The following is a 14,551-nucleotide window of genomic DNA, read 5'->3' as shown; positions in this document are numbered from 1 at the left end:
TACATGCAGGCTTATATACCCGGCTCGTGCTGGAACGCGATTGGCCAGTCCCACGCAGCGCTCAGATTTCTGACGAATCAGCGACACCCTCTGAGCGTTGTTTATCCAATCGGAGCGAAGGTGAGGAGTCTGTTTGGAAAATGTCACAAGATCTTTGTTTTTGGGGGGCAGGCAGAAAGTGTTTTCCAACAGATCCACGTTGTAAAATCGCTCCATTTAAAGAAAAATGATCAGATTTTTTTTTTTAAAGCAATCCAGTTGTAAAAATGTTAGCAGTAAAATAATGAACATGTTCTCAAATAGAAAGTGTAAAATCGCTCTTTATCTGTGGTCCATTTAACAACAATTATAGAGGGTTGTATGTGCAGCATAACTAGAAAGACATGTCAATTTAAGGTGTGTTAACAGAACGCAGTTTAATACATTCCTTCATGCTAACAACACACTGGAAATTTTCCACCTCACAGGCAGTAAGGTAGGTCAGCGGTTTAGTAGTGCGCCACAAAGTTAGGGGACTTGTGAGAGACTAGTGTTGAAATATAAATTTCTAAATTGATTTAGCAGAAGGTTGAGGTATTCTGACTCTTTGTCTCCCAAAACACTGGATACTACATTTCCCATAATGCAAGTTTGCAACGCAGAACTTAAAAACACTTGTAGCCTTTAAACCCAAGCCCGGAAAGTTAATTATACATTTACTGTATATGTACATTTACTCGTTTGGTAGATGCTTTTAACCAAAGAGACTTACATTTGAGGAACAACATACAGGTAATCAATAAAGTAAGACATCTACAGGTGACAATAGATACTGGTAAAAGCAGCAATACTTGTAACAGCTATAGCATATACCATACCAATCAATACAAGAGAATTGTTAGGAGATAATAGAAGAAGAGCACACAAAGTGCATGTTAAAGGTTAAAGAAACAGCTGAATAAAGTTATAAATCAAAGGTTTCTCACTTTCTAATAAGTAGTACATCCACATTCTTTCCCCCAAAAGATCCCTGAGTGGATAAATGTTGAGTCATTTGCAATTTTAAATGTTAATAAGTCCATATTAAAAGGCTTATTACAACAATCCATCAATGCTCTTTTCCAGAAGTGAAGTTGTACAATGATTGGAGGATGTCTGCCTGATCAGTGGTCCAGCTTTGTTGTCATTATACAACACGTGATTGCACAATAAAATGCAGGTGTAGCTCCTCTCCATGCTACACACACAGAAAAGGTATAAACAAATTTCTAAATATTTAAATTACAATAGATTAAGTTAGTAAGATTGTGGCTGACCCCTTGCGTCTTGAAAATAAACTATTTGGGACACTCCACTCAGGCAGGAGGCTGCGACCCATGAAGACCAAAACCTCACGCCACAAGAGCAGTTCCTTCCCATCTGCAGCCGGCCTTGTTAACGATGCCCAGGACCCCCGCTGACTGATACTCCCCCCTATATGTTACACTAACGTAAAGGCTACAAACCAATTTCAATGTGCACATCTTTTGGTTTACTACCTCATTAACTTCATACTGTGAACTTTTGTACATCCCTTCCTAAAGGAGTTAAAATGAGCTCAACCTTCAACATCTACAGCAGTAAAATGCAACATTCATATTAATGATGCAGGAATATTAATCAGCTTTAATAGTGAAACAATGACAGGGAAGAGTTTTACTGCACTCCTTTTACTTTAGGCACTTTTGCTGGTTTTACTAATATAGACTACTTTTACTTAGGTTTTGAATGCAGGACTTTTATTTGCAGTGGATTATTTACACAGTGTGGTTTTAGTACTTTTACTTAAAGATACAGTAGGCAACGTTGCAGAACTCACACTCCTTCCTTCAGGCCTCCCTCCAAAACATATTTTCATGTACGGTGAGTGCACCGAGTGTGCGCAGGTAGACAGGCAGGTTTTGGCCGCCCAATCCGCTGAATGAAATGATAGGTCGTGCTTGTTACATTCCTGCAACAGCCACATATACTGGATTTAATTGTTTTGGGGTTTTTTTGTATCACAGCATTTGATTTATTGATTACCGTGGGGATGTAATGAGAATTTGAAAAAAATACATAACAAAATGCTTCTGAAATAAATTGCATATCCCAGTTTTAAGTCAAGGAATTAGGCATTAAGTGCCTGCCAGGATGTCCTCAGGGAAGTAAAGTCCACCGAGGCTGTTTATCTCTTCACCTATGAACACAGGACCATAACAACAAGGACATAAGAGCAACGTGACGCCACAGCGGGAGGCAGCAAAGCTCCGCTCGGTTGCAAATCCGCCATTGAAAAGAAGTAGAAGAAGAAGGAGCGTGTTGCGTCATCAGGACGTGGGCGGGGCCTCTTACCAACACGGAAACCGCCCTGTGGTCCTGACAGCCAGGCATCCAGGAGCTGCCCTGTGGAGGAAGATTTCACCTTGTTGCTCAGCCGTGTGGACAACCCGGACCCCACAATGCTCTCCCGGAGGTCAGGGTGATTAAAAACGTGGTTCAAAGCTCTGCTGATGCTTTAAATGCTGCCTGTATGCTAATTACAGAAGCAACGCTAACTGTTAGCACATTTACAAGCCAGCTAATTAATGCTAAGCATGCTAATGAGGTACTCAGTCAGTGATTTGTCTTGGTGCTTTGAGCAGCTGTCTTATGGCTTTTTGTTAGAAATCAGGTCGAGCTGGGGAAAGTTAATCAGGCCCAAAACAGGGTGGGGGTTCATTGTTTACATAAAGAGTGTGTCATGTTCACCACAGCCACACAAAAACCCAGACAGCAAAAGTGTTTTACTCTGGAGAAATTTACTTTTCATTCAGTCTTACGCTACTGTGAAGGTATCCGAGCATGTCAAACTATACTTTAGTAAATAAAATCTTAAATATGCGTTATATTTCATGAACTCATTTGTAATACATGCAAAACACATGCACTGAAGTAACAAGTAAAAATGTTTTCACTGGAATATAACTAGTATAATTTACTGGAAAAGGAGAATCAGTTAGATGATGAATTAGGTTTGCCAGCCAGTTGCTAAAATCAATACAAAACAATTCCTTGAAAAGAATAAATGTGGTTATTTAAGTAGTTTTATAGTTACAGAAAGTGTAAAAATAAGTAAATGTTTGTCTAACTGAGGTAAAGTGAGACTGTTGTTATGAGGTGTATTGTCACTTTGTTATTTGGTCTGGGTAATAAAACAATAATGATAATTGTTGCATTATAATTTTCCTCAGTGTAAATAGAACAAATGTTCAATAAATGCAGCACTTATTAGATATTTATTTTCTTGAGGAAAAGGGACTGAACAAAAGATTTTACTTAATTTTACTCATGCATATTTGTTGAAATAAGATTTTATTATAATTGTTTTGAATTTTCGACCTCAGATTTATTTGGCATCAAGTGTTTGTTCTGACTATAAAGAAATGTTTAAATCTGGTTTCTTCAACGTTCACTCAGGAGCAAAAATCCGCCTGATTGATTTGACACACATCAATATTAAAAGATGAAAATGAAAATGAAATGATGAAGATGAAATCTTTTGTCGTGATATGATTTTGGGCATATCGCCCTGCCCTATTTATTATGTAAGTATTTCCGTCTGGATGAACTGGGCACCACAAGTTGCACGTCTGTCTGTCCAGCTGTTCACTGAGCAGGATTAAAAGATTAGATGCCTTTGGATGGTTATAATTAGCAGAGGATGATGTGTGTGATGTAACTTGACTCTTGGCCTTAAAGTCATCTCTAATTTGTTTTTTGTCCTCATGTGGACTGCAGGTTCCTGCTGCTGCGGTCAGCTGCTTCCTTTACAACCAGGTCCTTCTGCACAGGGGGTGTGTCGAAGCAGGGCAGGGCGCCGGATATGGTTGAAGGTAAGGCCAGGACACTCTCCTGGACAGGAAGGGTTTAAAAAAACTGTAATCTGAAAGGTAATTAAAGCTGTCAGACAAATGGAGTAAAGTGGAGTAAAAATAATAGTGCAAGTGCAAGAACCCATACATTTCACTGCTGGATCTTTTGCATTAGATTTGCAGTTTATGCTGATTTACCTGGTTCCAGGCCTGAGAACCCACATCTCAGATTTTTTCCAACGATTCAAATAGAAAATGCCAGTTTGATTATCAAGCACAGACATACCAGTACACCACTTTCAGGACAAATACATGTTGATGCAACACCAAGACGAAGGCTGTGAAAGTGTCCTGCACACTTGGAAGTTTAATAAGTTCATCCCATGTTCTTCATTGCTGCAGCTCAGCCTTCAGCCTACTTCTGTTTATTGTTTTGGGGACTTTCAGATAGGGGTGCAACGACCCAGTTTCCCCCAGATGTATCGCATACGCATACATGCCACCGTTGGCTATGCCGGCTCTATGCTGCAGCTTGCATCCAGTTCACGACTCTGCTGCTGGCACACAGCGCCGGGAAGGGAAGTCCTCCTTCTTACCTCCTAGCTGTAGGTACTCCCTGCATTCGTCTTCCATTGGGTGACTGGCCATCTCCAAAGCCAAACACCCCCTAGTTCCAGCGTGTTAACTGAATCTCTTTGGGTTTTGAACTGTTTGTTGGACCAAACAAGCGTTGTGAAGACATCATGTTTGACTTTAAGATTATGAGGCAGGCATTTTAGATTAATAAATTCAAGAAAATAGTTCAGGATCCTGCTAAACCTGAACAGTGCAGATGAACCAGTAATAAAAAAAACAAATACATTATTTGCATCTCTAGTGAAATGAACTCCCTGCTAAAGTCAGGACAGCAGAGTCGCAGGCTGAAAACACACCTACACTTGCCAAACTAGCACACGCTAATGTCTCATTTTTCAGTCTTAAGTTGCTTCACTGCATTGATGTACTTTTCATTTCTAATGATCCAGCGCTGGCAGTTCCTGTGGTAGCTATAAGCACTCAGGACAAAAGCACTTGTTCATTGAATGTAATGAAATGTAACATGGTGACATGTTTTACCAAATCCGTTGGTCTCCCGATTGATCCACCCTCATCCCCTGATCTTTTACCCTCATCATGTTTGTTTCTCCACAGGAAATCCACTTTTACACGTGTCTAATGGTGTGTGTTGGTAAACCGAGACCTAACTATCTAAACCACTCTACTCCTACCTGCAGTCATTCTCTTGTAATTTGCTCTGATTGCATGTTAATTCCTCCTGCATGTTGCCACACTGACTGACTGAACATCCGTTTTCTTTTCACCTGAATCAGACCTTACTCTGCACCTCTTCTGCCTTTTGGTAGGTCTGGATTTAATGTTCACGGTGACGCCTCCACAGTAGAGCTTAACCTTCCCTGCAGCATTCGTTAGTCTGTTAACATTCTTCTTCTTCCCTATGTGGCACTGAGCTTCAGGATTTTGTTGTAGCTGGTTCACACGTGATATTTGTCTTTATTTGGCTGCTTCTTTCCTCTGTGGTGTTTCATATTGTCTCACTGTTTGAGCCTCAGTAAACTGCAGCTTTAATGCCAGTGTTAACATTTTACAGTTTACTTCATTATCAGATCTCTCCACTTTTATGCAGCACTGACTGCCAGCCGGCATCTCAGACCAAAACATATGGGCAGTACAGACTCCATTGAGAAAACAGTCATTTTACCTCGCAGATCATCATAAAACACACTTCGTTCCAACTGGACAGTAACAAAATAAAACTCACCAAAACCGTCCTTGATAGACTTTCCACTGTTCAACAATCACCTTCTCTGATTTGGTTGAAAATTCACAGAAATATACTGGCACTCCGCCTCGGCCTGCAGCATCAGTACTGGCTGTGATGGCTGCAGCGTAATCCTTGGAGACAAAGTCTCGTCAAAGTCTGCCCACAACATTGTGGAAATAATCATTACCGATAAAGACCTTATTTGTTAAACAGAAACAGCCATTATATCACTTTCACTTGCCACCATTGAAAAAACAGTTTACCTTGCAGATCATCGTAAAACAAACTTCAATTAAACTCGACAGGAACAAAATGAAATTCAACAGAACTGGCTTTGTAATTCTTTGCACTGCTCCAACAATCACCAACTCTGGTTTGAAATACTGTATATCCTTCATTCAACACCTTAGACGAGAAAAGAACCAGCCGTTGTAGCGCTCCCCTCAAAACACTTTTAGGAGAGGCACACATGCACTAACATGCACGTGTAGCCGGACCAGCTGTATAAACAAAGCACAGAGGAGCTCAGACGACAACACACACAGAGGGAGTGTGACGTCGTTCTCTGCTCAGGATGAAATTGATAACATTCTAGCACATAGTCAAGGTCTTAAAGATATTTATTGACCGTGCTGCGGTAAGGCAAACACAGCTTAAAATGCTTGAGCTGGTTTCCCAGAAGGCTCCAGCTGTAAAAACAAGTCTTTAGTGAAACAGTATGAAACATATAGCCTTGAACTTTTGGTGCTTTCACCGCACACACACACTCACACACACACACACACATATTCACAGAAGATCTGATTGTTTCTTCTGTGTTTTTCAGTGCGGAACAGGCTGAGAGAAATCGTGGGAGCTTCCACTAACTGGAGGTACTGAACCATCTGTGTCAGAGCTCCAATAAAACATCACCGTGCCCGTGCCGTTTTGTTTCTTTTGGTTTTGGCTGGTCACCAAAGTTGTGTCTACTAATAACTAGGGATGGGTATATTGATAAAAGTGTCAGTATGATCCCTCGAAATGATACAGTCCTTATTTAGAGCAAAACACAAACAGCAACAGTACAAAAACATTGTCTAAATAGATTATAAACATATTTAAGCCGTTTTACATTCAGGGTCCTGTAATTCACTCAGAAACAGTCTTTGTTTAATACCCCATTTGTTGAGTTTTCATCTTTTCCCCTTTATATATGTTATATCATTTAAATACTGGATCTACACAGCTATTTCACACGCTGCTGTGAAAATACGAAAAATTATATATTGTAAATAAATGATTTAAATGAGGAACTGTCTGATTAAAGAACAAGTAAACAAGATTATGAATCTGTCACAGTGACCAGACGTTCGATACCAATTTGCGGTCATTGGACACATTTCTATCAATTGAGCTTTTGATCGTCAGCTCTACTGAGGAGGCCCTCAGATTTCTTTTTGCTGTGTAACTGACTCAGACTTACTGTATTTCAGTTATTAAACTTCATGTTTTAAAAGAAAATTAAAAATTATATTAAAAACAGACAAAAGGAACTTCTGCACATTAAAACCATAACAGTAATTATCACGATATATTTTTCTTAATGACAATATAATAAAAGTTCAATAAATGTTTGATTGTAATTCATTTGAATCACAAACAAATTAGCACTTAATTTTTCTATTAAGATATTTATTTTGTTGAGGAAAAGAGATTTAAATTTTTTTTTTTATTAATATAAGTTTATTGTTATTATTTCATACTTCAGATCTGTTAAGTGATCTTCTGTTTGGCATCAAGTGTTTGTTCAGACTGTCTGGTTTCTTTAACTTTCGCTCAGGAGCAAAAATCAGCCTTTAAATAATGATTCGACATTAAACCTGATAATTATCAATATGAAATCTTTTATCGTGATAACATTTAGCCTAGTTGGAAGACAAATTACAACAGAGAAACAGTAGACATTAAGAAGAAAATTTATATTTACCAGTCCAGCAACACATCTTTAGGTCTTAAGTTTTATATTTTGTAATATGGTGATTTATCTTGTCTGCAGCGACCACCAGCAGGCCATGGCGGAGCGCTTGTCGCTGTCGTCCATGTTGGCAAAGTCTCAAAGTGACCTTCCAGCCAAGAGGATGAAGGACAGCTACCTGGAGGTCCACCTGCCTCTGGGCTCCGAGCCACAGCTCAGAGAGAAATACCTGACCTTCCACAACACTGTCAGGTACACACACACACACACACACACACACACACACTAATGTGAAGGTTAACATAAACCTGAACTCACCTCAAACTCGTCTTCCGTCTCTGTTCAGGTTTGGCAGGATCCTGGAGGACTTGGACAGTTTAGCAGGTATCACTGTAACACATCATGATTATAACTAGACAGGAAGTTAAACACAGTCAAACACTGATGCGTGTTGTTCTTCGTCTCTCTCCTCAGTCCTCATCTCTTACTCTCACACCTATAACGCTGCACTGAAGAAGTCTCCTCTGTCCATCGTCACCGCCCTGGTGGATAAGATCGGTAAAAATCTCTTATATTTAGAGATTTGTTTGGTCTGATCTGAGAAAAGTTGTTTGTTTGGATCAGATTATCAGCTTCCATGTCCAGCTACCTATAAACTCTTGTGTAATGGGTCTATTTGAATATTTGGTTTTAGTGCTGAAACAATTAGTCATTTAATTAATTGGCAGAAAACGTCTTTTTTTAACAATTTTGTTTATCTTTAACTTATTTATTCAGCATCAGTGTTAAATATTTGCTAGTTCCACCATCTTATGTGTGAAAAAATGCCTTTTCTGTTTTGTATCACTGTAAATCAAATATTTTTGGTCAAAGACAAAACAAGCTATTTAAAGACGTTAGCCTTCATAGTCAATATACAGTATCTTACAAAAGTGAATACACACCTCACATTTTTGTCAATATTTGATTATATCTTTTCATGTGAAAACACAGAAGAAATTACACTTTGCTACAAAGTAAAGTAGTGGCTGTACTCACTTTTGTTGCCAGGAGTTTGGACATTAATAGCTATGGTGTGTTATTTTGAGGGGACAGCAAATTTACACTGTTATACAAGTTGTAAACTCACTACTTTACATTGTAACAAAGTGTCATTTCTTCAGTGTTGTCACATGAAAAGATATAATCAAATATTTACAAAAATGTGAGGGTTGTACTCACTTTTGTGAGATACTGTAATTAATAAATAATCACTAAGTACATTTCTCTTATTGTCCGATATCTGGATGCTTTATTTGTGACCATCACAATTCAAATGACGTTGTCCTGATGGTTAATCATGTCTCAGTTGTTAGATGTCATAATTTTGAGATCTGTAGTTCCACATGAAAGTATTTTTCATGTCTGATGGACAGACATGAGGCAGCACGTCATCTATCCTGACTGCGACATCAAGTTCACTGGACATGTGACGTGGGTGGGAAAAACCTCTATTGAAGCCAAGATGCACATGTCACAGGTAAACACCCTTCCCTCTCTACTTACACACACACACACACACACACAACCGCGTATGTGTTTATTTGTAAGCACAAGCAATAGTAATACTTAGTTAAAGGGAAAAAAGGATTGTTCTTTTGAGATTAAACAACCCAAATTAAGGCATATCAGCAGAAAACAAGGTCAAACAAAAAGACGAAGGCAAATTAAAAAACAAACGTGTATTCCACTTGTGTAACATCTAAAGAGGGCTGCACAGACAAAGAAATAAAACCACCTACAGTATCCAAAAGTTCACCAAAACCCACATCCAAGAATAAAGCGGTCATTGTCCCACCCAGATTGTTTGGTTGACACGTGATCGCCTGTAAGTGCGTTGCAGGAGCACACCAGAAATAAGACACACAAGACCAAGACTTAAACACAGGAGTTGCAGATTGAATGAAATCTTTTAATAATGTGACTCTTCTTTCAGTTCCTAGATGGAGCTTATGCCCCAGTTCTGGATGCTACTTTTGTCATGGTGGCCCGGGATCCAGAAAACAAGAGGTAGGACTTTCAGTCTGAGGCACAGTCACACAGAAGGAATGTGAACGTGAACAAAGCTTTTATCTTGTAGACATTTTCACGCATATTAAGAGTTCTGCAGTCTGCAGGGGATTTACAGGACAGGGCGAAGAGGAAACGATCATCACTGCCAGTGAGATTCAGTCTTTGAGTGTGTCGAGTTCTTTTTTTGACTTGTTCCCTGTGTTGCTGCTTGTTTCTGTCTGCAGGGCAGCTTTTGTAAATCCACTGAGCCCAGAAGGCCCAGAGGAGGTGAAGCTTTTCCAGGAAGGAGAAGGTATGAGATCCTGACGTAACCTTGGTCAAGTTAAGACAATGCAGTCCTTTGTATGCCAACATCTTCTCTCTGTATTGTGTGTGTGTGTGTGGTTTCCAGCGAACAAAACCCGCCGTGTGGAGCTGAGTACTGCGTCGTTGCTGAAGGTGGCTCCCACAAACGAGGAGAGGACGATCGTACACAGTCTGTTCCTCAACACCCTGGACACAAAGTATGACCAAGCGATGCTTTAAAAGTGGAGTCTGCACTGCACAAGACTTGAGAAAAATCATCCTCAGAAATGGGATCAATAATATTTATTGCTGTTTATCTAAATGAAAGTCTGGGGAGGGGTCTGTTTAAAGGTTTGTCACAGTCAAATAGCTTCCAAATTTTCATTCGCCGGTCATCTCCTTCTCAGTCAGACATTTAAAAGAAGACCTTTCACTTCAAAACATCACCGTAGAAGAGTTTTGTCCCCAAAGTATTTACAGTTGGGCTTTAATACCTGCTTTATGTAATTTGTATACTTTTCACAAAAGCAATCTTTAGTGCAATAATCCGAGGGTGTGGGAGACTGGCAGCGTTGCTGTTTTGCGTCATTTGTGTTCAGGCTCTAGTACAATTACAAAAGGTGATGGTTGTTTTGTGAGTTTATTTTGAAGATACATTGAATTAAATATCTTATTTTTTCTGTCTTCTGCTGCTGCAGGACGGTCAGTTTCCGCAGCAGACTTCTGCCTCCAAACTCAGTGTGGATGGAAGATGCCAAACTGAAAGGACTGGAGATCTGCCACCCTCAGGTGAGAGGAAGGACCGGCTGCACGGACGAAATACACCAAAGGAGGGTCTTCCAGGCTTTGAGTTTACATTTTTTTGTTTGACAGTGCTCATAGATGGGTTCTCTAAACGAGAATAAGAAGTCTTACTATGGCGGTGCACTGTTTCTCAAGTTTTTGTCCAGTCATTTAGTTTGTCATTTAGTTTATTCCCTTGATCTGAAAATAGCTCGAATAGATTCAACTGGAAAATATCTGTAAGTTCAAACCAGTTTTTCTGCATGTGTGTTGAGCAGGAGAGGAATATCTTCAACAGGATATTTGGAGGTTTTCTGATGAGGAAAGCTTACGAGCTGGGCTGGGCCAACGCCTGCGCCTTCGGGTGAGAGCTTTTTAAGAAAAGAGGATGATGATGAGAGGAAGAACATCTTGATTTTTGCTGCATGATGTTAAAGTATTTGTTGTCCTTCCCCTGGTGTGCTGCAGAGGATGTCGAGCACGTCTGCTGGCTGTTGATGATATCCTCTTCCAGAAACCTGTGGAGATCGGCTCCCTGCTGCTGCTCTCATCGCAGGTCAGAGACTGTGTCCATTTAGATCTGATCAGTATGTTTGAGGAAAACTTCCAATAGCAAAAATGAATTTAAGTTTAGCATTTTTAGCTCTTCATATTCAGAGTTTCTGGAGCTAAAAATACAGTTATTTCCCTCAGGATTTGGAGGGGATCAAAATCAGAACTAATGTTGGACTCACCTTCATCAGGTGAAACGAAAACAACTCCAAATAAATAATTATCTAACCGCTGGATGTAAAAACATCGTAAAGCTTGAGTTGAAAGTCAAGTTCAGCTTATTTATTCATGAGTACTTAAAGTTATAAAGACTGGTTGATTTACTAAACCTAACATTACAAACTTTAACTCTGTAATTAGGAACGGCAGCAGTTTAATGAGTCGATGCACTTTGGCTGGACAGTGTCAGATTAGATAGTGTGAGGCACCCTGAAGGTTCAAGGGTGTGTTTTTGACCTCCTGGCTGGCTTTTATTTGGGCCTCAGCAGCGTTTGTTCCACCGGCAGCTTGTGTCTGTCTGTCTCTGTGTTTCAGGTGTGTTACACACAGGGGAAATACATCCAGGTCAGAGTTCACACCGAGGTGTTCGACCCGCTGACCCGCCAGCACAACACAACCAACGTCTTCCACTTCACCTTCTTTTCTGACCGCGACGTCCCCAACGTCATTCCAAAATCATACGGAGGTGAGCCCGTACTTTTATTTGTTTATTTTAATTAATATATTGTTTTCATTTTCTAACACACACACACTCTTACTGCTTTATTTATTTACTTTTGTTTTAAATAATTATTTTAAAGTAATATTTTATTTTATATATTTTTAATTATTTTAATTTTATTTTTTATTAACACACAAACACAACTTTTACTGTTTATTTACTTATTTAATGAAATGTATGAAATGAATTGTAATTTATTAAATCTTTGGCAATATATACACTGATGCCAATAAAGCTGATTTGAATAGTCAAAGTACTCACAGTGCAGTAAAATGTTCCTCAGTCAGTGTTTCTCTATCATATCTGATGTTTCTGGATTAATATTCCTGCGGCATTAATGTGTGTGTTGCATTTTACTGCTGTAGATGCTGAAGGTTGAGGTTATTTTAACTCCTTTATATCCTGTTTGTCAGTTTAATCTACAGCAATGCATCATGGTCTGTAAGATCATCATGTGTTTGTAGCGTCGCTGTCCTGCGAGAACCACATACCTCTAAAAAGTCAGAAAATGTGACGATGCATCTTCCAGCTGGTCCTGGTTTAAATAGTTTATTTAGCTGAAGAAGGAGGAGGATTTTCTCAACACATAAAGGAACTCTTCATCCATCCTCAAAATCACCACACTGACAGGATGGGGATGAATACTTGTACATAGTAAAGTAACTAAAGCTGTCAGACCAATGTAGTGGAGTAAAAAGTACAACAGTTTCCTCTGAGATGTTGTGGAGTAGAAGTATAAAGTTGCATAAAAGGAAATACTCAAGGAAAGTACAAGTACCTTCAATTTGTACTTAAGTACAGCACTTAAGTAAATGTACTTAGTTACATTTTCCACTGGGAGATAGACACTGATTAACGCCTTTTGTTTTTCAGTATGAAAGAACTAACTGTACCTGTGTGTTAGTCTTTTTTAATTTGTCAATTTATATATTTATGAACACCATATCCTCTCCCGTTGCAGTACGTCTGCACAACACAAACCCGGAATAATACACATCTATATCTGCCACGTTGTTCTTTCTCTGAAAATACTTGTATTACTGTATTTTTCTCTATTCTCATTCTTATATAATTTGCGTCTGTTTGTTCCATATTTATATATTTCTAGATTTATTTATGTCAACTGTATGTTTGTCTACGTGTAGCACCTTATCACCAAAGCAGATTCCTCATACGTGTAAAAAAAACTACTTGGCAATAAAGCTCTTTCTCATTCTTCTGATTCTGAGAAGACTTTGAAAATAAAAACACATTTAATAAAAAGCTGGTTAAACTTTCTGACCCTTGCAGGTTGAGAACTGACGGATTACCTCTCGATGTGAAATGTGTTGTGTGTTTGTCTGACAGAGTCGATGCTGTACCTGGACGGCAAGAGACACTTCAGTCAGACTGCGGAGAACTGAGCGCAACACGTCTGCTGCACGCCAAAGCCTTTCACTGTCTGACCAACCAGTTCTCACTGTGTGTGTGTGTGTGTGTGTGTGTGTGTGTGTGTTTTGTGTTTATATATCTCGTGGGGAATTCACACTTAATGATGGGGAGTCGTGTCACAGTTGGTCCCCATGGGTAGAGACGCTTTTTAAGGGGTTAAGACTTGGTTTTAGGGTTCAGGTTAGAATTGGGTAAAGGTTAGGGTAAGTGTTAAGGTTAGGCATGTAGCTGTGATGGTTAAGCTTTGGGTAAGGGGCTAGTGGATGCATGACGGGTCCCCACGGGAATAGAGGAACAAATGTGTGTGTGTGTGTGTGTGTAGAGGTCAGTCGAGAAGAATGAACGCATCCTTTTTACATCACGCCTTGTTAACTTTACTCGCTGTGTTCAACTGTATTTGTTCTGTTGGTTTACATGTTGGTGTAGAGATGAGAACCACAGTGCAGTGTTTTGTTTTTTTTACTCATTCATATTTTATTCAGTTTTTGACGGTTGATTTGATTACTAGTAAGCGTTTACAGACCCAGTCGTGTTTGACTGGTGAAAATGAAGCGAACAATCTGTTTCCTTGCCTCATCATAACCTTATATAGTCCTGATCAAATGTATGTATGCATGGCTTTACGGTTAAATAAAAGTTTTATATTCTATGGTCGCTTGTACGCACAAAAACTCCTTATGTTGAATGAGAAACTTTATTCTGATGTGTCAGACTGATGCGAGAGGGAGGAGGCTGTGTTTAAGTTGTGTATTTACTCAAATGCAATAAATGAATTTTTATTTATCTTCACTTTGTGCTTCTGTCTTTGCTTCTGATATGTTTGATACAAGTGATTATTGGATTAACTCCTCTAATGTCTTCTGTGGATTTAAATAACCCCTGATGATGTAATCATGATGTCATCAGGAGTTATTTGTCTCTTCTTTGGTTTGAAGTTTATACCAGAAAGACGTGAAGGGAGGGAGAGTCTCACATAGTCATGTTATTCCTGCTTTTTAAAATTAATTCAAACTGTTGAATCTCCTGTTAATAACATGGCTTTTAAAACGTGCCTCTGATCTCTAATCTGTCTGTAATCCTTGCTCCTTTAATTAGTCTAA

The 14,551-nt window shown here is 39.2% G+C and overlaps 1 protein-coding gene across 2 annotated transcripts; it reads left to right on the top strand.

Moving 5' to 3' along the window:
* The first annotated feature begins 2,319 nt into the window (after window positions 1-2,319).
* Window positions 2,320-14,240, top strand: acot9.1 (acyl-CoA thioesterase 9, tandem duplicate 1). 2 transcript variants are annotated; one of them, XM_038709294.1, is made up of 16 exons: window positions 2,320-2,473; window positions 3,778-3,872; window positions 5,043-5,069; window positions 6,500-6,545; window positions 7,709-7,879; window positions 7,974-8,011; window positions 8,102-8,185; window positions 9,043-9,146; window positions 9,603-9,676; window positions 9,904-9,971; window positions 10,071-10,182; window positions 10,663-10,753; window positions 11,026-11,111; window positions 11,216-11,303; window positions 11,834-11,984; window positions 13,368-14,240. In XM_038709294.1, exons 1-16 carry the CDS (start codon window positions 2,460-2,462, stop codon window positions 13,421-13,423), a joined length of 1,305 nt encoding a protein of 434 aa, XP_038565222.1. In that variant the 5' UTR covers window positions 2,320-2,459; the 3' UTR covers window positions 13,424-14,240. The 2 variants fall into 2 exon arrangements, with proteins under 2 accessions (XP_038565222.1, XP_038565297.1); XM_038709369.1 differs by lacking the exon at window positions 5,043-5,069.
* The last annotated feature ends 311 nt before the right edge of the window (window positions 14,241-14,551 follow it).

The sequence above is a fragment of the Micropterus salmoides genome, unplaced genomic scaffold, assembly GCF_014851395.1.
Source record: "Micropterus salmoides isolate LMB-PRFRI ecotype aquatic unplaced genomic scaffold, ASM1485139v1 Ms_hic_scaffold_1, whole genome shotgun sequence".
NCBI classification, from domain to species: Eukaryota; Metazoa; Chordata; class Actinopteri; order Centrarchiformes; family Centrarchidae; genus Micropterus; species Micropterus salmoides.
This window is presented reverse-complemented; position numbering and strand designations above follow the sequence as displayed.